The sequence below is a fragment of the Apodemus sylvaticus genome, chromosome 2, assembly GCF_947179515.1.
Source record: "Apodemus sylvaticus chromosome 2, mApoSyl1.1, whole genome shotgun sequence".
NCBI classification, from domain to species: Eukaryota; Metazoa; Chordata; class Mammalia; order Rodentia; family Muridae; genus Apodemus; species Apodemus sylvaticus.
The window spans coordinates 32,473,625-32,500,532 of NC_067473.1; the positions used below are offsets into that span (position 1 = coordinate 32,473,625).

Here is a 26,908-nt window from a genome sequence, read left to right on the forward strand (position 1 = left end):
CTCAGTAAACCACAGAGGGCTTCTAGCTTTTCTTTCTGCCCCGCTGCCATTTACTGTTCTCTGGGAAGGCGAATGTCTCCTTGAGGCCATTGGAGTCCAGGAGGCAGGGCAGGTCTGTAGTGTGCAGTTCTGCTGGGCCTCTGTCCTGTCTTCTAGTAACAGCACCCAAATTTACCTGGGGGAGGCTTGTCAAATGGCTTGTTTGCCACCCATTGATCCTAGTGAAGAAAGATTGGTCATAGGACCTATGCAGGGTACATTCCAAAATTTTACCTCTGGCCATTTTGTCTCTGTTAAATCCCTGATGGTTTGAATAATACAGAGGAATCAGAGCTGGGGGCAGGGGAGGCTGCAAATACGAACCTTTAGGCCCAACCATGCCTGACGTTTGTAGACTTGACAGTTACCTGAGGAATAAGCCTATTGTCATGTGTTTAAGATATTAATTAACCAATTATCTAATTAATTAAGACAGGACCTCATTTAGGCTAGGCTGGTCTCAAACTGGCTACAAACCCAAGGGTGATCTTGAATTAATGAACCTCCTGCCTCCACCTCCTAAATGATAATTTTACAGGTTTGATGTTTGGGTGGATTTTGGTAATGACTAGTCTCAGAACTTTGTTGTTCTTATCACGAATGCCCCTCCCTGACACTTCTAGAACACTGGTTTCCTTTGATAAGGAAGTTAACTTTAAAAGCTCCATGAAAGGCAAGGTCTGAAGCAGTGTTGCTTGCCCCACATTTACTGTAAACATTGATCATTTACTAGAAGCCTTCCCAAAGCAGGTTTCTTGGCAGCCATGGTCAGTCGTATAGATTTGCCTCCAAGTTGACATCTATGTTCCAACCAAACTGAAGAGATCTACTTACATCACTGCACTGAGAATGCCAGTCTGAAGGCCTCCAATCAAAGCAGGAAGCAGAGGACGAATTAGCTTTTGTGGAGGGCACTAGTTGATCACCAAGCCAGGTGTAGCACTGATATATTGGAAAAATCAATTACCCATGAGCTCTTGCCAGAGACTGGTTCTGGGGTGGGGTCTTCATGCAGCATCTCCTAATAGGGGAGCTCAGTGCTGATTCCAGAAGTTACAGGATGGGACCTGGTGGGTGTCATCTAGTAGGTAGGCGGCCTCACAAAGTGAGGGCCCTCCTTCAGGGCCCCACACCAGTTATAAAAAGTGGCTAATACACAATAGATTGGTCCCTCCATACCCAGGGGTGCTGGCTTCAAGCAGAACACATTTTCTTGGGCAAAAACTTCCAACTACTACAATAACAACAACCAACAAAAAACTTGCTGTCAGGCTGGAGAGATGGCTCAGTGGGTAAGAGCACTGACTGCTCTTCCAAAGGTCATGAGTTCGAATCCCAGCATCCACATGGTGGCTTACAACCATCCATAAAGAGATCTGACACCTACAGTGTACTTACATATAATAAATAAATAAATATTTAAAAAAAAAACATGCTGTGTCTTTCTAAGTCAGTACTTTATAATCCTGAGACTGATGGATTGGGTTTTTTGTTTGTTTTGTTTGTTTGTTTTCACTCACCCAGATCTCAAAACTCAACTTGACATTCCTAAAATTACATTTTGAGGGGAATGAATCTGTCAAGCGAACTGAGAGCCAGTGCCAGTTGGGGAAATGCGGCAGGCACAAACAGAATCAGGCCTGGTCCCTCCTTACTGTGTGCGTGCAGTGTGCGCATTCTTTATCCGGTAGCTGAGGAAAAGGGAGGGTCATGCTGAAGCCATCAGAAACAGCAGGAAAGTCAAGGAGAGCCTGGGTCTGTCTCAAGCTCCTGTGTAACTGTGGCTCGGGCTGGCTGCCCGAAGGGACGTGGAGATGAGGCGAGACTGTTGGCAAAGAGGGTAAGGACACATTGTCTCCTTCATGTCAGAGATAACACTTGTGTGGGCAGTGGGAGCCTCTTGGCCAGGCGGTGTCCAGGGCACTTACAAGGGAGCAGGCAGCAGCTGCTTCTCCTTACTGAGGAGCCGTGGTCAAGGGGCTTTGTGTGAGCAGGATCAAAACATGCCTCTCAAAAGGGATCAAGAGGCTGCCCAAGTGGATTGCAGATGGGAAAGGAGACTGAGTCTCTTTCTTTTCTTTCCCTTTCATGAGAAATATAAAGAAAGTTCGGGGAGAAAATGCCTCCAGGAGCAACCCTTTCCTTTTCCTGTTGCAAAGCTCATTCAACCACTATGATCCTCTTTCTCCCTCTCACTGATCAGTTTTAGAACGCAGCCTCCTACTGCTTAACCTATTCAAAACAGAAGGAAACTACCTCCCTCAACCTCCATGCCTTCCCACCATCGCCTAGATGGAGACAGACAGGCCTTCCAGGTTCAACAACTCACTGTGACTTCTGGGGTTTTCATGGCTACAAACAAATGTGGCCCAGGATGAAACTAGGACCCTCATCCCTCATCCTATGATGGGCAACCTGATCTGGCAGTCAGTAATCTTCTCGAGAGGCCGTGTCTAATGGTAGAGGCATGTGTCTAATGGTAGAGGCACTTGTCTAATGGTAGAGGCACGTGTCTAATGGTAGAGGCACGTGTCTAAAGCACATCCCTGGCACGGCTTAGGAAGGCACCAACTTGGCATGGCTGGAGGAGAGAGGTAGGGTGGTAGCCAAACTCTTAGTAAGAGAGCAGAGCTTCATCTTTGGAGAAGGTGCATGTAGAGGCACCACATTTGACTCGTGGAGATGGGCTGTGAGGAAGCTCTTGAGGACTGAATAGGGTTGTCATGGAGTCTCACATAGCAAATGGGCCCCTGGGATGGTTCTGGAAGGGGATGGCAAGCGTCCCTGTGTTTAGAGGAGTGTGAATTTGGGTTCTGATTCTGTATCATGACAACCTCAGAGTGTATTAACGTGGACTTGAAAGTCTGCTAGAGACGATTCTAGTAATGATACCTCTGACAGCACAAGACAGCCAAGCCAGGGGAAGCTACCCAAGCTAAGCCCCAGCTGGCTCCCAGACTTTTTCTATACCAGGAAGACATCTGTAACAGCCTGTGTTCTCCAGCCCTCAGAGTGGTTTTAGAACTGCAGTCCGGTCCTTTCTGAGGGTACTCCCGTGTTTCTGAAGGGAGCCCAGGAGGCCTTCTCTGAGATAGGCAACAGGAACTCACAAGAGGCCGCTTCTCTGGCCTAAGCACAGAGAATCTTGTTTTCTGCACCACTACCTTACACAGGGCCTTCCGTGTGTTGCCATGGTCTACATGAACTTCAGGGCATGCGAGAGGGTCTTAACTTAGCAGGTCACCTGAGACGTAAGAGAGAAGGTGCCAATTCTAGGGTCTGGGAGTCTGACAATCTGAGCTGTTGATGTGGCCACATGTGAATCTGTTATTACCACTATTTCTTGGTCCTCCAAAAGTCCCAGGCAGCCCCTGTAGTTGGCTGGCTTATTTGGGGATGGACAGGTCTGGCCAACAGCTGCAGAACTGCTCCGGGTCCCCCTGCATTCTCTATTGCACCTCTAATAATGCTTTTCTTAGCACAGCTGGGTTTCTACACAGAATCCACGACTTGAATTTGTATAGGAAATGTTATTGTCTTAATGTTTACATTTTTCTGTTTTTTTAAAAAAAAGATGCTCCATGAGGCTCCTGGAGTTCATGTTTTTGAAGGATGCCTGCCTTCAATAGAAAGGTCCATGCAATGGAAAGAAGCCCCCCTCCTCTGCCAGTGTGGCGTGTGGCCACAGTCAGGTGTAGCAGGAGACAGTGTCTTTGGTTGTCTGGATCTTCACCCAGAGCTCGGTGGAAGGTGGCAGGGCAGGAGACGGGCTCTTCCCGAAGCCTCTTCTGAGAGGGATGGGGACATGAGCAAGCACAAGACGTTTAGCCTCCTGGTTCCCCTGAAGACGTGTCACGTAAGTGCACATTCAGGTGTGTAATTTACCCTGGATTTCACCATGGTATACGGACACGGCAATGGTGCTGAAGATGTCAGCAAGAGCAAGCACTGGCCCGCTAGCAGCTCCTGTGGACTCCTCCTCGACTGCTCAAGGCACATGGACAACATACAATCAAACAGGAGTAAATAACTCTAGCGATAGAAACAGGGCCTTGACCCTCTCGTTTTATTAAAATGGCGTGTAAATATTAAAACAGCATACTGAGCACATTAGACTCCTGCAAGCCCTGGATGGGGTGCTGCGGTGTAGCCCGAGGGGCTCCCTGTTGAAGGTTGCAGACTCATGCATTGAGTAATTCGTGTTCTTTATCGGTTTTCCCCACAGCATCAGGATTTGATAAGGGGTCGAGGTCAGCAAAGAGGCTGAACCAGGCAGTCAGATCCGAGGCAGCCTTGGCAGGCTCTGGGGAAAAAAGAAGAAGAAATGTGAACAAACCCACCTTCGCATTGATCGCCTCTGCCATGCTGGGCTCAGGCAGGTGCAGCAGCACCTTAGAAGGGACAAATTTCATGACCCTTGGTCTCTGTGAGGGAATTTCACATCCTCTGAAGAGCTGGCTAACACAAACTGTGGCCTGAGGCTTAGTTAACTAGCTTCCATCTGCAGTGCATCTCCAGCAATGGCTACAGCTCCCAGAGGTGCTCAAAACCCCACACGCCGTCTGTCTCCCTCAACCAGGAAACAGCACGGCTATTTCAGAAATCAGAGTGAATGGCGAAGGAAGCAAGGTGCCTTCTGGTGTCTGCTGGAGGGATCCCTTTAGGTCCCCTGGGCCAGGAGCAATCTGGTGTTTCTCTTTTCATCCTTCAAAGATGCAGGCCCGCAGGAGGTCATACGCAGGCCCAGTCTCACCACCATTAAGGTCCCTGCTTTTCCCACCATTTCCTGTCAAAGGCAAAAGGTCCTTCTCTTCCCTTTCCCCCTTTCCCCCTTTTCCCCTTTCCCCCTTTCCCTTCCCTTCCCTTCATGGGCTTGAAATCCCTCTCTGTTCATTCTCTCTGGACTTCCGTTTCACCCGCCCTAACTCCCCAGAAACCATGGTTAGACAGCCAAAGTGTCTTCCAGATGAGGAGAGAATTTTCAAAGGAGTGCCTCATGCCAGTGATTTATATAAATGAGCTGGGGCTCTTTTATATAAATCATTCCACGTGAGTATCTACTTCACCGGCTTGATAATCCATGCCTTTCCTCCAACAGGTGGAGATGTCAGGAGAAGCATGAATAAATGCCTCTCTATTAGGGTACCCTTCTAGCAGGGAGCAGCTAGGAATGTGCTTGCCATCTGCTTGAAAAGTCTCTCAAAACTGGCTAGAGTGAAGAGGTAGAATGGGAGTTACAAAAATCGTCTTTGATCCCTTCTCTAAAGGACACCGAACTGTTAAGATAGTGAACGAAGCACTTCATGCTTTCAGTTCATCTCCATATTCCTCATCATAACACCCACTGGGTGCATTGCTTTGTAATGAGTGAGTCAATGTATGTATTATGTCAATATATAGGAGATACAACTAGTACATATAAGAACAGCTAGTAATGATAATACTAAGTAGTCTGAACAGTTCTCCAAAGAGTAATCCAAATAGGTTATTACTACAGGTAACCTTGATTGAATTCTACATGGATTGACCTTACAACCCCGGGCTTATACTGATTTGACATACGGAGACCAGAGAGGCCCTCAAGTCATCACACTGGAGGTCATATGAGGATACTGTGTGGGACAAGACTGATATAGATAGATTAGTTTATCTCAGTTCTTGATAGAAAGTGTAACGATATCTTAAAGATATCCTCAGTGAAAATATGCTACACACTTACTTCCCGTTCCTCCTAAACTCTTGCAGAGGTCCTAGAGGGTCCCCAGGCAGTAATCACGGACTTGCAGTTAAGAGCTAAGCCAGCTGACTGCACTTTGAGGAGACCGACCCTCAGATCCCCCAGGTCTCCACTAGGAGTAAAACCAGGTGCAAATTATTTGCACAGCACTTAAAAGAACATCATAGGAACATCATAGGAACACTTTCTGAAGATAATGAGACAGACATTTCCTGTGGTCAAAAGGAGAGGGGATGATGGCCAAAGCAACAGAGATAAAGCTGGGAATACACATGAGATCTCCTGCGCGGCAGATGCGCACTTCAGGGGCCTGTTCCAAAACAGAACATACTTCAGGAGCTTAAAAGGACCTCATTGGACACCTAAGAAGTCCAGCCTAATATTCAAGACCAAAGGACATTAGATCTAACAAGAACTGCCACCCCATCCCACCAGCTGCTGGGCACATATATGGTTTCTGCCTATGGTGGCCTCCAGCAGAGAGGATGATGTGACAAGACCTTTCTCCTATCTTTCCCAGACTGGAAAACAAAACAAAACAAAACAAAACCTGATGGAACAGTAGAAACATCGGATCATATCTAATTGAAATACATGGCCAACTAAGGAAGACAATGGATTTGAAAAGCAACCAAGAAGCTGCTGTATCAAAGCACTGTTTTTCCCTTTCGTGTTTTATACCCATTTTCTTGTGGAGCATGGTGACTTCATGACTACACCCAAAACGAGCAGGAAATCAAGATCTATGGTTTCCTGTCATTTCCTGTCCTAAAAGGGGAAGGCTTAAAACTGAATAGCAATAACAGAGCAACAGAACTAGTAACCACACATCTCTGAGAGGGTCATGTGCATCTCTTTCCTGTACGTTGGGAAGGTGAAATAGCAGTCCATCCCAAAGGGTGAAAGTGAAGAGCCTGTGTTAATGTTAACTGGAGGCCATCCCTTACAATGTGATGGACTTGCATAACCCAGCATTCTGTCATACCCCTGTGCCCTGCCTGAAGAGCATGGCTAGAGGCCTTTAGCCCTCTTGTTTTAGGGAAGCAAGTTCCTCCATTTCCCATAACACTTACTGATGGTCCTGGATATTTTGGCACAGATCATCCTTAATTTACCATATACATCTTTAAACCTAAATGCTTTAGTTCTTTGTGGATGAAGTCCTCTCTTCTGAAAAAAGGTATGCAAGTTTTTTTTCCTCAGAGTGCTGAGCAGGTAGCTGTGTGCTGATTAAGTCCATTGCTGAGCCTCCTGTGAAACTGTTGAGCATCAACAGGGCATCCGATGGGATCATTATGCCTAAAACTCTGTCCTTTTACTGTGATGCTCTTGCATAGTGGTTTATATGTTTTTGTAAAGAATAATTTAGTCTCCAGTAACACCCTCAAGAGAGACCATGTTTGGATTGCAGAGTTCAGATGGGTCTGGGAATAGTTTCTTGAGGAAGAATGTCACACTGTTGATGGTATAAAAATTTAACACCTTTGTTTGGCCTGCTACTCTAATGTCCACACTTTCTAGTGGACTCAATTATAGAATTATGCTATTTTTAACAGTTTGCATTTCTTACTACATTTAGGTGTCATGAACCCTTGAAGCCATGGGTCATGTATTATTTCATTCTTGTATCATTTGGGACACTGACTGGCACACAGTGGGGGGTTCAGACATATGACTCTTGAATTAAGACAAACTATTAAAACTCCCTTTTAAATGGCAAGAAGCACACTCTTGGTGCAGCATCTTCAATGGCAACATTGTACTTGGCAGCCCATGTGGTTTCTAATATTCACTGGCTAGATGAACTTCATTTTAGATGGGAAGTACACAGACTTAGTAATGAAGACTAATAAGTAATGAGACAGATGGCCTGTGACCTATTTATTTCCCTATAAAACAATGGAAAACAGAAAGGATTTTAAATGACATTGCTATTCACTGAAATGTTACTTAAACATACACAGGGTAATTCATAAGCAACCGGAAGCTTCAGATGTCAAGGGAGCCTTCTGAGATGCTGGAATTCAAACTTCACTGTATGTACATTTATGAGAAATCCTTGACCTGCTCGCTTACGGCGAGTGAATTTTATGACATGTAAATTATACTTCAATAAAACAATTTTAAATGGCCAGTATTTGGTGTGATCCAGGAATAACAAAACCTTCTGAGTTCCTAGAAAATTGGCTCTTAACTGTTTTCCTTTTAGACCCAGATCACATAAAAGCAGTAAATGTGGAAAGTCAAGACTGGTGCAGATGTGTGCTCAACAGTGCCAGTCAGAGGAAAAGCTGAGAGGAGTCCTTCCTTGTCCCCATACCTGCCCACGAGCACTGAGCCTCCTTCCCTCCAACCCTGCAGCCTGTCTCCTGAAGCACCTCAGCTGTAAGCTGGTTAGAGATGCTGACTAATTAAAATGGAATCCTTGAGACCAGTGCTAGTTTAGGGAACAGTCTCTTGGATTGCCTGTTGTTTGGCTAGATCAAAAATGGTTGTTGGGTTGACTGGGCTGATGCGAGGAAAGGGCCTACTTCAGGACATCATCTTCTTGGGCAGCCCTGAGAAGTTGTGCAGCTTTAGGCCCTTGGTGCTTATTGTGCTCTCTGACTGAGTTCATGGAGATGCTACTTCCAGAGAGAGCCTGAATCAACTCAGGGAATCTTGTGAGGAGTGAGTTCCAAAGTGGGTGTTGCTATTTGATAGTAGAAACTCAACAAGAAATTGCTTCCTGCCTCTGAACCATGCATGAGACTCATTTCCAGGCCCAGCTATCAAGAACACTGGGTTAAGACGTATATTCAACTCACTGTGTTTTTCAGAGTATGTAGTGGTGTGTGTTCGGCCCCCAGTACTCTAAAGTGGAGCTTGCCTCCTTTTCCATAACTTGAAAACTTACAAAGGAATCTGTATATCAAGTCACATCTGAAAAGTGCTAGAAATCAAAACTGCATTTTCTCTTTACTTGACGATCTGTTTGAGTTATGTGTATGTGTGAAGGATGTGGATGTGTGCCGGAGAGTGTAGATGTCATGGAGGCCAGAGGCATCTGGTCCCCCTGGCAACTGGAGTCACAGGTTGTTTCGAGTTGTGGGCACTGGGGCACTGGGGACCAAGCTTACACCCTCTGTGAGAACAATTCCGCTCTTCACAGTGAATCTATCTCTTCATCACCATGAATTGTAATTTTCAAGAATACCATGTAAAGGGATGATAGAGCAAGATTTCTTTATAAAGAAAAAATGTCTTTATTTTTTTTAAGGGGGTGGTGGTGCTAGGAATCACACTCAATACTGTGCATGCTAGGCAAATGCTCTATCACTGAACCAGACCCCAGCCTACGGTTATCATCCAACTGAATGCTTCTGTTAACTAGGAACTATTTGGTATAACTTAGTTCTAGTCAGATGCTTCACAAGAACACTGAAAATGCACAAAAGGAAAGGCATTCTCCACTACAGAGCGCATATGTGCAGGGGGTAGAACTTGAAGCCATCTCTTGTCCGGAAATTGAGATGGTAGGGCAGGAGAGTATTCCTCGGCAATTTTTACAGACATATGGACATCCTGATTCCTCCTCTCCATACTACGCACAATTATCGGCCAGCACGTAGAGTCTCATTCACCCCTTACTGTCTGTCTACTGGCTTGAACGTGGGCACGAGGGGCTAAAATGACATTGATGTGATAGATACCAGCTATTGAACAAATCCCCAAGCCCCAAGCTCGATGGCCATCCCAGCCTCCTTCATATCTCTCTGGAAATTATTTAGGGTAAGAGTGCTATGAGGATAATTATGGGTGGAATGACAACCAGATTTCGGATGTCTTGCCTTCTGTCAGGAGAAACCGCTATTGAGAAAGAACTGAGTGTTGCTAATATTCCAGTAATTGCCCTCAACTGTTCCCTAGCCAGTGGTAGTTGGCAGCAGCATTTTTAACACCTAGGTGTGGCTAGAAAGATGTCTCCCCTACGTCAAGAGAAATTCTTTCAAGAGAGGGGTAGTGAAGGGTGGAGGCAGGGGGGCACTCCAATCACAAGAACAAACTGCCAGCTCTGGGCTCCTCGGACATGTCAATGTGCTACCCATTTGCAGAAAACACACAGGAAAGTTTGCTAGAGCAGCCCTGCTCCCTTTGTGTACACATAGGGAAATGCCAGTGAGCCAGAACTAATATTGCCCAGCAAGAGCAGCAGGCAGAGACAAAGCACGTGGGCCAGAGAATGCTTTGCTGTGATCCTGTCTTACCACTTAAAGCACAGGGCCCAGGCAGTGTTGCTAGCTCAGCCTGAGGGTCTGGGGGAGTGGCTATGAAAAACTAAGGAGGAACACAACAATGGTGGCCACGATCCCTCTGGGCCATTGCACACCTGCAAGGTCTGCGTAAGATTCCTGCCTCCCTGGGCCTCGGTACAAATGAACTGGGATCTTGTGTGTAAAGTGATGGGGACGCTAGAGAACAGGCTCTCAGAAAAGCTCGCAGGTTTTCTGTCTACCTCAGCACGCCTTAGGAGTCTTATCACCACGCCTGAAGTCTTATCTGAAAGGGTTCACGCTTAGGCTTGATACCCTTTAACCTGATGTCACATCATTTTGTCATCTGCTTTCACTCTTGCCTGCCAATCCAGCCATATAGCCATCTGCCCTCCCTCCCACCCACCCCCTCCTTCAAACAAGCACATTTTAAACACCCGCTGAATTCTAGGCATTGAGCTATGATCTGAAAATATGGCGAGCAACACAATCGTGGACCCCGTTTCTATGACAACCCAAGGAAGAGACAGAAATGAAATCAGTTTTCCCATAAGATGAGGTAAGAGGGTGATTTAAGTACAGGGTGTAATGGAAGTGTGGAGCAGAAACAGCTAATGCAGATTGCTGGGGTGTGGATGGACTGACATCAGGACTGAGACTTAGGTAACGTCAGCCAAGTATAGCGCTATGCATGTGTAGGTGTGGACAGCATGCGCTAAGCAGAACGCGCCAAAGTCTTGCTGGTGGAAAGATCTGGGTGTACTAAAGCTTAGTATGGCTAGAGTCCAGTGGATGGACAGAGAATATGATTCAACGTTTAGTGGTCTGTGTCTGTAATCCCAGCACTTGAGAGGCTGAGGCAAGAGGATGACCGAAAGTTTGAGGCTAGCCGTGGCTACCTAGTGAGTTCCAGGATAGCTCGGTTTATATTTTAACATCACCATCTAAAATAAAAGGATACTGGTTCGTTGGCACAGTTATGTCATTGAGTCATGCAAAGCAAACGTGTGAGAGCTGTGGGCAGCCATGAAACTAGGGCTAGGCACTAAAGGACCTTGTAAACCAAGCTGAGAATTTAGCCCTCGCTACCGTGGTAGAAAGTGTGAGAACTTGGCAAGGCACACGACCTTTTGAGGTTCCTGAATTTCCTCATCTACAGAGTGGGTAGAGGAGTCGGTAGTGAAGGATCCCTCTGTGTACCAGGGCATCTGAAGCCTGTAGCTCTTAAGTTCTGTCCTGCAGATGTTGCTCAGCGGGCCTGCAATGTTCTGCTGCAGGGAAGGAGCGACCGTTCCTACTGGCATGAGCAAAGTGCCCGCTCTGTGCTTATACCATAAATACAATCGGCTCTCTTTCCCTTGACGCTTTGCCATCGAGTACTAGAAATGTCCGTTCCCTGGCACCACACTCACCCAGGAGTGGACAGAGATGAGGTCAGCCTGAGGTTTATTCAAGATAACCCAAACCTAAAACCCATGCAGATGGCGAGAGAATCTAAGAACTGGGCAACATGAAGAACGCCCTGCAAGATTCTGTGCTTCTCTGTGACTCTGTGAATCTGTGACAAGAGTTCCAGCTTTTGTTTGTAGAATCTTGAGCTGGAAGATCTCCTGCAGCGCTTACTTTGAGCAGCTGGTAATCTTTCCTGTATCAGTCTTTTAAATGTTTAATGTTGGAAAGGACACGGACTATGAAGCTTCAAGCCTTCCTTAGTGTCTTCTTGCAGGATGCACTCGCTCTGACTGGTTCACCCTACTCATATTTAGAAGCTCCAGGAAGGCTTAATTTTCTCATCATCCATAGGTACAGGAAGTGCTAGCCACATATGCTGGTTAGGTTTTGTCAACTAAACACAGACTAGAGTCATCTAGGAAGAGGGCCCCTTATAGCTGAGGAATTGCCACTCTAAGAGTGACTTGTAGGGATGCCAATGGGGAACTTTTCTTGAGTCATGATTGATGTGAGAGGGACCAGCCCACTGTGGGTTGTGCCAGTCCAGGGTAGCTGGTCCCTGCTGTGATAAGAAAGCAGCTGAGAGTCATGGAAGCCAGCCTGCGAGCAGCAATCCATGGCTCTGCCTCCAGGCTCCTGCTTGAGTTCTTGCCATGACTTTCCTCAGTCATGGAAATGGACTGGGATGTGGACTGGTGAAAGGAAATACACCCTTCCATCCACAAGTGGTTTTCATTATGGTCTTTTCCCCAGCAACAGAAACCAAGCTAGGAGAACCCTTCATCTGGCAGATACGTTCACAAACTGATAAATCCTGTTAATTCTACTGAATTTTAAAATGACTTGATCAGACTTCTAATTTTTGTTGTGAACTCCTACAGCTTTTACTAGGAAGGAAGGAAGGAAGGAAGGAAGGAAGGAAGGAAGGAAGGAAGGAAGGAAGGAAGGAAGGAAGGAAGGAAGGAAGGAAGGCACACTTGTTTTCTTTCCTTTTCTTTGTAGTCTTCCTGAAGGTGTCTCAGCCAAACAATGGTGTTTTCTTGTTCAAACATTATCTATATAGACCCAATTTCAAATATTCTACTCTATACAATCATTCAATTTTGTTAGACAAGGACCCTGTCTTTCCATACTACCACTCATCCTGTTGTCTGCACTGGTGTCTTCATTCTTGTGTGACCCCAGGAAACCTACAGCCAGGCTGATCACTATAAGGCCCGCTCCCCAAGCAGCAGATGCCCGAAGGGCCTGTGGGATGCTACTTTTGCTATCAGACATTGCGCTGAAGGATCACAGAAGTCCTGGTGGTAGGCATGGCCTCCTTAGTTACACTGCACAGGTTCAAAGCTGTCTTTACCAAGAGTGTGACCTTAAGCCAACCAACTGCTTACTTCTTTGGTTTTCTCATCTCTAAAGTGTAGGTGTTAACAGTGTGTGCCTGGGAAGCAGCAGATTGAATGGATAAGTTGACACAGGAAAAGAGAGACCACAGTGCTTGGTACCCAACATGTGCTGTCTTAAACTCTGGCTGATGACATCTTACAATCTGTGGCTGGTAGAGTCACAGAATTACTAGATCTTACACCTTAGCCTTTCAGAGATGGGAGTCAACCCACAGATAAGATTCTGCTGGGATAATAAGCCTAGACCAATACCTCAGTTACTAAATATAAAGTAATAACTCAGAGTATGGCAGAGAGATTCACCACTACCACACGGTGGGGAAGAAGAGGGTAACTACAAAAGAAAGCTGGGCTCGACTCCGTCCCACACGGAGTCACTGAGTCAATATTACCAACAAGCCTCACCTCCCCGTGTTTAGTTTCGTAATTATTTCAGTTGTTACTGAATTTAGGTTTTGACACGATCTAGTTAACCAAAGGAATCCATTTTAATACAGTGTGGCCAGGGCTTAACAGTCATTATTAAACTCTTATTTACATACAACTACTCATGCATATTAGATGGACTTTTCTATCGTCCCATGAATGCAGTAGAAAAAAAAAATCTTAAGCTAACATTCATCCTTTCTTATTTGGGGGATGAGAGGAATCCTGACAGAAGCCTACAAAGTGCTCAGCCATTCCAAACAGCTGGCCTGTTGTCTGTCCTGAATCAGGGAAGCATTGGTCAGCATGAGAGCTCTTCCCACTGAGATTCTGGAGCTGCAGCGGACAATGACTGGGATGGCTTTATTTTTCAACCACGTAGCCATTTTTTCCCTTGATATTTCAAATCCTCTAGGCATTCCGTTGGTAGCCATTTACGTGCAAAGCAAACTCCATAATCACTGAGTGAGCTTAGCATTGGTCTTGTGGGAAGCCCAGAAGAAGAGAGGAGACTAACAACCAAAAGAGCGAAGCAGATCGTGCTGTTTGGTGGTTCAATATGGCTGCTGAAAGGAGACTGGAGATCTGCCCTGTATACAAAGCCCCATGCAGCCTACCTTCTTTTGGCATATACGGCCCCGTCTATAGCGAGGTCTGGCTTTGTGGCCTTGAAGTCTCTCTCCACTTCTTCATTCCTCTCACTTGTGCTCAGTCAGCACCAAGAAGTGCCCTTCCTGCAGACCTTGTTCATGCTGTGCACGCTTTTACCTTACAGGGTCAATACAGGTTGTCTCCTCTGCCCCCGTGGCTAATTCTCATCCTCAGCAAGGCTTGCTATCCCACAACATTTGGCTTCCCTCGCTCCATCGCCCCTGCCTATATCCCAGATCACTCCCTAGCCAGCCGACTGTGCTTATTTTCTCACTACTTACTGTGTATTATTTCTTATGTTTATGGTTTCCCATTTCCTCCCCATTAGAAAATGAGTTCTGGGAAGGCAGAGTGCTTTGGTTGCTGCATTCACAGACACATTTCCAGTGCTCGTCACAAAGGGGGACACCAGAAGATGCTTGCTAATGAGAGAGTCCCATGCTAAAGCACAAAGATAGTAATGGCAAATGAGATTGTTTGCCTGAGAAGGGCACAGCCTCTCTTTGTGCAACCTGCTTTCCCGTTCCAGGGCCCACCCTGCATTTTTTTCTTAGTGTCAGGACACCGCCCTCCGCCGTCCCACACGTGGTTTGGTGCCTTCTTCTCAGACGTGGTGCAAGGCGGATAGTGCAAAGCCCACAGTCACCGTCCTGTTACAGCTCTTGGGTTCTCTCTGACCAGAGCTCTTCACACATTGTCCAGGAAGAGGCTATGGAACCCTGCTTTCTCACTGTGGCAGGAACTGTCAGCCTCTACTGCTCCCTGTAGCAGCAGGGCATATGCAGCAGAGCTGGGCGGGTGGGGTGGGGAGTGGGGTAGCAAGGATCATTCTGTAGCACAGATGGTGGGGGTGGGGGGTTACAGAACCTCACAGAGGTAGGATGAAGATCTGGCTTCTGGAGTCTCCCACACCTGTTAGGTCCTGTCCTCCAAGAAGGTTGGGGTAAACATGAAGTGCACTGGCAGGCTTGCCCACTAGGGCAAGAGGCAGAACACAGTGAGCAGAAGCAGACACCTAGCATCCTCTCTATCCCTGCAGTCTCCAATCACATGACTGCTAACATGTGAGAGGGCTGAAAAAACAGGATTTACAAAGAAAGTAAAAGAGAAAGGTAGTTCATTAAAAAAAGGCAGGAGGGGATTTTTCATCTTGCCCCTCCAGGTCCCATATGAATGATCTCATTTCCAAAGAGCTAAGGTTGTAATAGCTCATAATTACTTAATCATCTCCTCCTCTGCCAGTTGCTCTCCACTCTAAGTGCTAGGTAAACATGGTGTTTATTAAGGAGCTAGCTTAAGTTCTTGGAAAAACCAAAACAGTTTGAACCTGTCTTAGTAGTAGTCATTCCTATCTTGCTTTATGTAGCATGGGATGAAAGAAAAAAAAAATCACAATAGAAGAAAACAAGTTCCTTCTCAAGGCCGGTTTAGAAAGTCCAGGCTTCACCGCTGAGCTTGTTTTTGTACTTTGAATCGCTGGGTGGGGGTGGGGTGGGCACACCAGCAATGCTCAACCAGCATGTGGCCTGGTGCTGAGCCCTGGTGCACCCTGAACCCTTGTGGGTAAAGAATATTTTGGTCAGGGTGGAAAGCCTGTGTATTCTGACGCTGCAATGAGGATGCAATGGGGGCTTCCTTTGTATGCTGTAGTCGGATTAGGAACTGCCGAATTGGGGGCATACATGAGGTAGGGGCAGTCAAGGTGTATCTGGAGCAACAGTAAGCACAATACACGAGGAGACAAAGTTCAAAGGTCCACTGAAAGGCCACTCGGTACCTACAACAAGGGTAGGCGTGCAGGCGTGCAGGCAGTACATCTCAGGGATATGCACGGCAGGCACGGCCAATCAGGTTAAAAACCACAGGGTTTTAACTGTGAAGGCACGATCCTCTCATGCATGTCACAAAACTGCTTTGGTGAGGGCGGAAACCCTGTTCCTTCTGAGGCTGTGATGGGGATTTACTTTGTATGCCGTAGTCGGAAGCATACAACTTAAATCCAACTGAGTCAGTAAGATCCAGAGCCTCCCCTCACTCTCCTAAGAGGGGAGAAAGTTATTAGGAAGAATTGATCTTGAGTCTGACGCTACGTCTTAAAGTTGGGGTGTGATTTGGAGATTTTAGCTAAAAAGTCACTGGCTATAATAATAATGATAATAATAACAACAAATACTATACTAATAATAAAATTTGAAGATACTGGCTATTGAGTAAAAATAGAGAATGCATACACAGACAAAAATACTTCTGTATTAAAGGGGTCAGGGGTCGAATGGACGAGCAAAACCACAGAAGTGTCTCTAGTCACTGTAGTAACCTACCTTGGAGAGAGGCCTGGAGATCTTTCATATTTTGGTCTAAAAGCTGCGAAGGGAGGAATCCAGCGCCTATCTGGGGCTTGGGGTCTGGCTCTGCCTGGGCCCCCATGGGGGCCGGCTCCTTCAGCCGGTCATCTCCAAACACCGCAGCCCACTCTCTGCTGAACTCGCCCTCATCCAGGCAGAAAGTGCTGAAGATCTCGTTCAACAGCAAGAGGTCATCCTTGTCCCCACTTTCAGGTTCCGGGGTCCCTGGCATGGGTCCCAGGCAAGCTGGTGGAGGCAAGAGAGCAGAGAGCATTGACTTCCAAGGGCCCGAGTCTCAGGGACAGCTGCCCTGGGGGCTGGAGGGGACAAACTGAATGACGGCTAGATTCAAGAAACGGTAACCAGAATAGAAACTTGTCCCATGACACCCTTTATTAACAGATTTCAGAAATACATTTTAAATTCTCTGTTCCCTTGTCCCCTTTTCTTCCAAAGCAAATACAGCTTTTTGAGCATTACTAGAACTGCATTGAAATATTTTCCACCAAGTCTAGGGTTTGGGTTTTTCCTTAACATAAAAGCAGATCTGACAAAAACATTCCCAGGTCTGAAACATAGCCAGGATCGAAAGCTGTTGGAGATCTCAGTTTCTTGTTTGTAAGCCTTCCCGGATCTTCCCACACAAGCCCTCAATCCACACTGCCTGGGCTGGAGTATCAAACACACCATGTGGCAAAACCTCACCACGCCCTGGCTCAGGGGAAGCACTCAGGAGGCACATCAACGCCTGGGAGAGAGGGATGTTTGCAGTAACAGCTTCTAGAAGCAAAGGAAAGGCTCGCTCGCCTGTGACAGGGAGGGGGCTGGTCAGCCAAGGCCTGATGCAGAGGGTTCACTTCATGGGCCTCAGACATTGGTACTGGAAGGTGGTAATGAGTCCTAGCCCAGAGGGTAGTTCAGGCCCAACCTACCTTCAGCAGACTGTGGGCCTCTGACACTCAGATAGGTCATCCCTGAGGTTGTGTAGTAGGGAGGAGGGCCAGCTTGGAATGCCAGGAAACTAGGAATACTGTATCAAAGTCATGTGGCCAGCTGTTAAAAAGAGTAACCACTGCCAGGCGGTGGTGGCGCACGCCTTTAATCCCAGCACTTGGGAGGCAGAGGCAGGTAGATTTCTGAGTTCGAGGCCAGCCTGGTCAACAAAGAGAGATCCAGGACAGCCAGGGCTACCCAGAGAAAGCCTGACTCAAAAACACCAAAAAAAAAAAAAAAAAAAAAAAAAAAAAAAAAAAAAAAAAAAAAAAAAAAACAAAACCCCAAAAGAGTAAGCAGACACTGAATGCTATTTATAAGGGGAAATAGGGACACGGCTCTCATAAATCCTATACAAAGCTTTCACTGAGTTTCCCTGCCTATTTTAAGAACAAGAGCTGAGGGAAGTATCACATGTTGCTTTGTTTGTGACATTTGATCGCCACGTGCAAACGACAAACATTATTATAAGTCACGAAGCAAGGGGAAACCTCATGGTTCCTATGCTTTTCTGAGTAACACTGAAATTCTGAAGATCACAATAAACAAGATTATCAGGATTTCCTCAAATATATTCATATACTGATAATTAGTAGTTGAGGTTACTGCTGCTTACGTGAAGCTTCTCTGTGTTCTTTTGCTGAGTCTATTTTCACCGACGTGTTACAGAAAAATCCAGAGATTGGGTTTTTTTTTAATTTTGTTTTGAGTTTTGCTTTTTTTTTTTGTATTGTTTTATTGTTTGTTTGTTTTTTAAACTCAGCAAACTAGCTATAAATCAGGAATGGGGAAGTCTAGTAGTTCCTATCACGGTGGCTTTAAAAATAGTAGCAAAACATCCTTTTAATCAGACAACTGTCTAATTTTAATATTTTTACTGTTTATGTTATCAAAGGCATTTTCAGTCAGACAAAGCCTGTAGGCGTGCTAGGCGGAAAAGGCAGCAACTTGGTTCTGTGAAGAGGCTCCCCTGCTGGCTGCAGGGGCCAGCCTCAGCCAAGGCAGGCAGATGGGGTAAAGGCTGCTCCCCTACCTGTCGCCATCCTGGAAGAAATAGAGGGATAGTATTCTCAATGCGTTGGAGGTGTCCCCTAACACATGTGTTTACATCTGAATCCCCCCTCTTTCAATCTCTCCCAGAATCACCTTCTCAAGCTGTGGTTACTTTTCAAATCTCTGTACTTTCTACTTTCTGGTGACACTGGAGCACCCAACCCCTTCCTCCTGATTTCTTTCTGGCCTGGAGAAAACTGTATGATTACTAAGCCAAACCCACTTAAGCGACACCTAGTCAGACGAACCTTAAATGCATCTTTTAGCAATGCCTGTAAAAGCCAGGCTTGGGGAGGGGCCACCATGGTGTCTGGGCTGGAACAGCAGAACAAAGGAACAAAATGAGGAGTCCTCTACACATAAACAGACAGTAAAACTTTTCTTTCTTGTTTAGTGTCTAGGCTTCATGCTACAGAATTGAGACACCAGTGGCTTCTGCTAACTTAGTATCTCTTCCCTTTTGTGCAGTTCTTTTTCTCTTGAGAAGCACTTTCTCCCTGTGATCCTGGTGACATACCCCATAGGAGACCTCATCACCCTTGGCTCTGCATGTGGTTGGGAAGGTCTAAGTTCTCTCTCTCTCTCTCTCTCTCTCTCTCTCTCTCTCTCTCTCTCTCTCTCTCTCTCTCCATAGTAACTGACTCAGGGGAGGACACATGCTGAAGGCTTCTGTGTATTTGCTCTATGAAAGCTGGATGGAGAAAGAGCCATCTTTTCCTTGGGAGTTTCAAAGATATAAATCTGAGGCTGTTAGTGACAATAAAGTCAACACACAAAGGAAAACAACCTAAAGAGCCAGAAAGGGAATTTAGACAGCATTCCTAGAGAGCTCTCAAGTGAGTCTTGCTTAAGCCAATGTACTGCCTGTGCCTCAATTACATGGATGGGTGCATTTTAAGGAAAATTCTCAACCTAACTTGTCTCGACACAGACTCTATCCTTATGACCAAAGAATTCTAACACTAGACCCTACCAAACACAAGTATTTTAGTCACAAAAGTGAGAAAACACTCTCTGGAGTCACTTATAAACTCAGATTTTGCTTCGACTGAAGTCCACCATTGAGTGGTCTATTATTTAGCATTCTGCTTATATATTGATTCAGTTTTAAAATATAGTATTAAAAAGTTGCAAGTTAAAAAAATCATCACACCCTGGCTTTTTAATAGTTAAAGCAAGCTACTCTACTCTGTGAACTGGGCTCTGGAAAGGGAACTTATTTAGGTAGCTAAAAGCAAGGAAACTGGTACTGACTTGAACCATAAAATGCAGAAACCTCCCAATTATTACACCAAGAATTAAGATGCCTGAGATTACCATGCATAACTTGTAAGAGAAACTTAATTACAAGTTGAAATGGCCAGGTTCAGGTCCATAAGCAGACAAGCCATGACTTGTGAAGTAGCACTTGTCAGTGGGCTCTGGAGGGTGAACTCTTTGAAAACAGAGCCACTCCAGTGAGACAAAGAAAACATGGAGAGATGAGATAATGTCCTTAGGAGAAGCCCTGTCAGAGCCTTCACCCATGTGGACAAATAAAGGCTGCTCTTGAGTTGGGGGCCACAACTTTCTTTGGCTTAGAGTCTCCAAATACCTGCCTTCAATCCACGTTCTCCATCTCCTGACTGCAAATCCTTATCTTATCCTTTGTGGTGTGCACACCAGTGAGGCAGTCGCAGCTCCAGAAGGTGACCTCTGACCCTACACCTTTACCGAGGCCAACTGTGAGGTCACTCCTTATTCAAAACCTCACAAATGCTCCTCCTGATGCTACAGCTATGCAGTAAAGTGTAAAGTCACAGCTTTACACAGTAGCTTTCCCAATGGTGGCAGGCATACAGGATCCCCACATGCTCGGTGGCCAGAGCTGAAGTGAGTGAGGCCACCTAGCAACACTGCCTCCTGGGAAAAACAGAGTTTAGCCAAGGTGCCGTGTTGATGCTGCTGCCCTGCCTGGGGACTTGTTCTTTTCTCAGTGGAAAAAAAAAACAAAACAAAAAACAAAAACAAAAACACATATATAATTGTTTTAAATCAAGGAGATCTTACAAACTACTTCCTTGAATTTACTTTACAGAGGAGGAAAAGTAGACCCAGGTTAGATTACCTGTCCAAGGTCATGTGATTTCTTAGTTATAGATAGTCGGGCCTGGGAGTCAGTGCTTTCTCTCTGTGTAAACTTGTCTTTCTTTCAGAATGAGGATGGGTAATTTTATGTGTGCTGCTAGAGAACTGAGACCTTATACACAAACTCCAAGAAGAAGCTTTTGTAAAGGGGTGAGGCTTTCTAAGGCCAGAGGGCTCCTCTGAGTACCATGCAGAGACAGGCAGACTGTCCAAGATAGCACACACACTCTGTTTGCCCGCCATCCTCAACACCCAGAAATAAGAAGCCTGGGCCCTGAGAAAACATTCCCTAGATGAACTGGTCCTGAACCGGTGAGTTCTAGCTTGTAAAAGCTCAAATGTAGAGGAAACTCAAGTTCAGGCAGAGCGTGGCAAACTGGTGACAGCCCATTCAGATAGTACATTTGAAATCATATTGAGTTTCATGACCTCAGCATAAACTGGGAGCACAGAAGATGGAAACAGCTACATAGACAGAAAATGAGAGCACAGACCAACAAGCAGATAAATGTCACTTGATTTACCTTCATCTGTGTGAAACAGGAAGGTTCATGTCTCTGGGTTTCTCCCTGTTCCCCACATCCCACATAATGACTAATCTTAAAGGCCACAGGCCTGCAGTGCAGATAAAACCCCAAACACCAGCACTATGCTCTTAGCACCCCAAAGACAGCGGGGGAAGATGGTAGGAAATCACCTGACAAGAATGCCTAAGCCGAAAAAACACTCATCAGGTCTGCTAACAAAGTGTTCTTGTTTGGAATTCAAGAATACTGCTTTGAAAAACCCCCTTCAGGTTTAAAAATAATAACAAATAAAAATCCCAACTGATGGGGGGCCCTGGGTGGACAAGAGGGTGGCGTAAGGATCTGTTTGTGCACCCTGGAAAATACCAAAAGGACACTCCAACGATGCCGGACCCAAGTAGGCGTACACAAAAGTACCTGATTGCTAAAACCCTAATCCAATGTTTCTTGATAGAAACCATGAATCTTAGGGCTAGAACAGATCTTTAAGAATCTATAGGAATAATCTCATATAGAGCCCTCTACTACATGATTAAGAACATTTATTTTATTATTTATTTGGTTTCTTTAAAAAAGAATTTCGTGTGGTCTGAGCTGGCTCAAACTTGTCAGGCTGGCTTTGAACACATGAACTTTAATCCTCTACCTCCCAAGTGTTGGCATTACAGGTGTTTGCTGACACATGTCTGCTTTCAGTATTTCATTTTATAAGTGTATTATTGTTGGGCTGTGGAGGGGGTGGGTGGCTCAATGGTAGAGCTCTTGTTTAACATGTGTAAAGTAAAAGTGTATCATTATTTCATAGGGTGACCCAGGCCACCAGCTTATCCTAGCATACTGAAGGAAGACCTTACATGACCAGATAAGGAATTTAATACTTTGGTCACTGTATGTCCTGAGGCAAAGCACACAGATCTCTCAGTTGACTCTACGGGTGACTGTAGGTCAGTGACTCAGGAGAAACTAGGTGCCATAGGGCAGCACATGTTCGCTCTGGGCTAAGGGCTCTCTCTTGGAGCTCTGCTGGCTGCTGGATGACCTGTCATCATTACACCTGGCCAGAGTACAGAAGGGTGAGCAGTAACAGGAGAAGACGAGTGTGCTTGTGAGACATGCACAATAGTTTTGCTTTGTCTTTTAATTAGCTTTTTAAACCTTGTGGTGTTTCATAAAGGCTTCTTGACAAGATGTAAGTTCAGTCGAACTTATCAAAATTTCACTTGCTTTATACCACGTTTATCTTCTGTGTTATGTTATTTTGGCAGGGGTTGGGGGCATCCAACTTGAACACAAAAATATATATATGCTATAATTATTGAATGAAGGCTTCATGTCATGTGTGGTTATATGGTGACTTCGGGGCCACTTTCAGGAATCTCTGAATGCCACTGATTTGTTATTAAAATATGTTTATACAGTGTGGCCAAATATTGGTTCTCCATCACTTTATCGTTTAGAAGAAGAAAGCAGAGCTACAAGCTACAGCTCCTAAGCTGGCCGTCCTTGGATTACGCGCTCTTTATTTCTTCTTTCTAATGTTTTGCATATTATAATCAGCATTTTTAATTCAGAACTTAGGCCATGAGGCCGTTTTGAAAGGGCATGCACCTCGCAGTGAACAGATCAGTGGGCATTCTTTTCTTCAGTCACAAGTTCCCTGTGTGTTGAGAGTGTCTTTATACTCGTGGCTGTGGTTTTAGAGCTGATGCCACCTACTGGGATAGCCACACAGAGGGGGCACACAGACAGTGGAGAGCATTCCTCAGGCCCACCACAGGGCTCTGTAGGACATCAGTGATGAAGGAACAGGGTGGCTTATGTGAGAGTGCACTTGGTCAGGACTACCTGTGTCTCCCTCTTTCTGCCTGAGAACCAGTACATGGATTCGGGAAGAGCATCCCACAGCTCCCTCTTTAGAACTAAAGAGCAATGGAGTATGAGAGTTGCTTTCAATAGGAAGATGTCAGTCTTTTTCCAATGGACCCTGGCACATAAGAAACCTGATGAATGCAAGCAGTAGCAGTTCTGATTTAATTCTATAAAGAAATGCAGACTTTCGGTTAAGGTTGTAGTATTCTATCCAAAAATTTTAAAAATCTATGGATAAAGCCAAAAAAAAAAAAAACCCAAACAAACAAATAAAACCCTTTTTATCCCTTATAAAGGGAAAAGGAAGCAAGCATGAACTCCTATCAGGGTGTGAATACTTTGTTGTCACAATGGGCTATGGGCTAGAGTACAGAAACAGGGTGAGTTTTTAAAATATAATATTCTATTATCTTATGTTCTAATGTAAAAATACTACCTATTCAGAAATCAAGTCTGCTAAAGCAATAAAATTAAGTACAGTTATAAACAAGGAAGATGCCTGGGTTAGGAGGAATATCAATCCATCAAAATTGCATGCATGCGATTATTAATACATTTACTAAATTGTTAAGACTGGCTGAAACTAGGCGGTAGATACTGGAGGCATGTTATATTATTCTCATAACGTTTTGGTAAGATTAAAGTTATTTTAGTGCTCCAAAAATAATTTGCAAAGGATATTTTTATTCCATTAAAATGTTTTATTCTTAAACCAGAGGCAAAAGGTCCTTACAAAAATGGGGGCCATATATGGCAACCCACAATAAATGTTTACTCCTTCCTCTCATTGTTTGTTATGATTTCTGTTTTACTAATCACATGTCATTTTGATTAATTTTGATAAATGCCTTCTGTAAGATATTAATAAGGCAAGCAGACTTCTGTCTCTGGGTCTATATTCCTAAGCCCTGGGAAGTTCATGGTAAAGATGTGGTGACTTTCTATCACTGAGAGACTTTTTCTCTAATGTTCTGTGAATTCAGTCAGCACTTTGATGGTTTATCTTAAGTTTTAGCTTGACTGGATGGAGAACCAATTAAGAGATGATTAAGCCTACCTCTGGGAGTATCTGTGTTTCAGAGAAAGCTAGACCATGAGGATTTAAGCTAGCCCAAATCAATAGCTGACCCACTGTTAGACTCAAAAGTAAATTTGCGTAGACAACTGGGATGTGGTGGAACTGTAGAATCACTGAGTTGGAGGAGGTGTCTGGCTGGGAGCATGTCTTTGAAAGAAATACCTTGGTGCTGGCTGTTTCCTGTTACTCAGCTTTCTGGCCTCTGTGAGGCAAAGAGCTTTCTTCCACCATGTCCTTCCTCCAGGATGTGTCTGCCTTGCCCCAAAGGAAAAAGGCAGAGAAGCCAGGAGATCACAGATTGCAACCCTGGGCCAAGGTAAACCTTTCTTTACACTGCTTTTCTCGAACATCTGTCACAACAGTTTACCAGGCTGAGCTCAGACTGAGCTGACCCTAGTTAACAGAGGTCCACAGGATGGCTTGGGTCAGTTTCTATGCTGTAAGAAACCTGTATGAACAGGGCAGAATGCCAGTCTCCATGTCAAGGGATCCTCTGATGTTTGGCTCAGAATCTCAGTAGCATTTTGGACTCTTAGTAAATCATTAAAAGGAAACCTTTGCTAGCTAGGATAAAAAGTGAAAGCCAAGATTCTACAGAAACTATTCTGTTTCTTTAGATTACTCAGTATCAGATGTCTCATCCAAATGCAGGGTCCTGTATTCTCTTTCAGGGGGCTATGTAGCTGTCAGCATGAGAGGTCTAGTTTAGTGGATCAAGGAAAATACAGCACAGTATATAATCTAGTGAACACTCCTAATCTTCCTTTCTCAACTCACCATCATTCCAAGCCCCCTGCATCATACACTACAAAATATCCTTTTCACCCCTGAGTCCGCTCCTGATGGTTACCTGGCAAGGCTGTTGTATTTGGTTCCATTTTACAAACAAGAACAACTGAAACTTAGAGGGTTTGTATATGAAGCAAATAGATTAAGGCCATTGAGGGGAGGATCAGTATTCAAAATCCACAGGTATCTCATTTGGAAGGTTAGCTTTTTTGTTACAGCATAGGACTTTTGTCATAATTTACAGCTTTAAAAACACTGTCTAATTAAATATAGTAACATGTATATCAAATATTGCTTGATCATAGGTAAGGTCATTTACAGTGGCTATCACCCAATTTTTTTATGACTATAAAGCTATTAAAAAGATAAGGATTGGATTTCCTTTGCGTGAAAAAAAGAGAAGTTAAAAATTTAATCAAAGAGTACAACATAGAGGGACTCATGGCCCCAGCTGTATATGTAGCAGAGGATGGCCTTGTCGGGCATCAATGGGAGAAGAGGCCCTTGGTCCTCTGAAGGCTAGACGCCCCAGTATAGGGGAATGTCAGGGCAAAGAGGTGGGAGTAGGTAGGTGGGTAGGGTAACACCCTCATAGAAGCAGGGGGAGCGAAAGGGGGAGGAGATAGGGGGTTTCCAAAGTGGGGGGGACTGGGAAAGGGGATAACATTTGAAATGTAAATAAAGAAAATATCCAATTAAAAAAAAAGAAAAGTCAAATCATAAACTTCAAAGATCATGTAAATATTACCTTCTTCAGGTTTCACATCTAATAGTTCATCTATGGGTCCTTAAGCGAAGAGAAAGAAAATAAATTATGAGTTAATTCCTTTATATTTGGAGTTTGAGTAAATTATTAAACTTAGGAAGTTTGTCCTTAGCTTACCTGAGCATGCATCATGTACAGAACTTTTGTCTACAGAAGACAAAATGCTTTTTCCTTCTTCAGCTGAAATGGAACATATGCAAGTGGTTATGACCAGCTCACAACGGCACATGTTTAAATGATGTGTGTGAGGTAAATGTACCCTGTCAGAAAGAATAAACAATCTATATGCACTCAGGCAAAGCACTGGTCCTCAGTTTACCTTCTACTTCAGCTGTTGGCACTCAGTGAATCTCTGTTATGGTCGGTAGCTAACCCATACAATTCTAAAATGCTTTTCTAGTTTCCATGCATGGAAAACTGAATGACTTAAGTAACTGACTGTTACTTGGTATCACTAATCCATTTTAACCACATGGGCCTGGTTAAGATAAAAAGAAAGACTACTCAATAAAGAATCATTTTGTTTAAGACTTTAAACCTAAGATTTCCAAATTCTGAGAAAAGCTGCAGAGACAGGGAAAAGACCAGCGGATACTAAGGGTGTGCTTGGTGGGTAAAAGAGGAACAGGTGGTGAACAGAAGGCTTGGAAGCAGGAATATTTAGTATGATATTTTAATGGAAAATACATTTCATTTTGTATTTATAATTCCCATCAAATATAGAACACTAGAAGTGAACATTATACTCACTATGAACTTTGAGCCATAAGGATACATCTATGAAGGCTCACTGATTACACGAATATACCACTCTGGTGTCAGATGTGGACAGTGAAAAGTTGTGTATGTAGGTGCAAAGGAACATGGGAAACCTCTGTGCCTTGAAAACAAAGCATAGATATATATGCATATATGATATATGTGTGCCAGTAAAACAAAGCATAGATATATATGCATGCATGCACACATGCAGACAAGCCTCAAACTCAGTTTGTTCGTATGCTCGCCAGACTTTCTTCAGGTCTCAGAATCTCAGAACCACTTCATTATAATAGATTCACAATCTCAAAATATTATGCAAATATCATGTCTAATTAAACTATGAGGAAAAGAAAAATTGCATTTTCTTCTGTATAGCTACATGTTACATAAACTGTATATAAGCTATATAGATCTGAAACTTTTGTATGAATATAATAAACTGGAGTTTATATTTTTTTCCTAAATTTGTTCTGCTCAGTGACCTCAGTTCCCTACAACATTGATGGTGCATGCCACAGGTTCGCTGAGGGACATTGAGGCAGGAAGTCTTGATCCACACAGACAGTCCTTTAAGGCTACAACATCAGGCCCCGCCTCTCCCCCACTTACTTTCCCTTGGACTCTGAAATTCTGCTTTT

The 26,908-nt window shown here is 44.5% G+C and overlaps 1 protein-coding gene across 3 annotated transcripts in view; it reads right to left on the minus strand.

Annotated features, from left to right (window-relative positions):
• Window positions 1–4,070: 4,070 nt before the first annotated feature.
• The window catches only part of Ica1 (islet cell autoantigen 1), a 136,621-nt gene continuing 113,783 nt past the window's right edge, over window positions 4,071–26,908 (minus strand). For all 3 annotated transcript variants that reach the window (XM_052173242.1, XM_052173243.1, XM_052173241.1), the window contains exons 11-14: window positions 25,626–25,688; window positions 25,491–25,529; window positions 16,283–16,552; window positions 4,071–4,342 (exon numbers count right to left, since the gene is read on the minus strand). In XM_052173242.1, coding sequence (XP_052029202.1) covers window positions 4,221–4,342; window positions 16,283–16,552; window positions 25,491–25,529; window positions 25,626–25,688 — 494 coding nt within the window. In that variant the 3' untranslated portion in view covers window positions 4,071–4,220. The remainder of the gene's footprint in view (window positions 4,343–16,282; window positions 16,553–25,490; window positions 25,530–25,625; window positions 25,689–26,908) is intronic.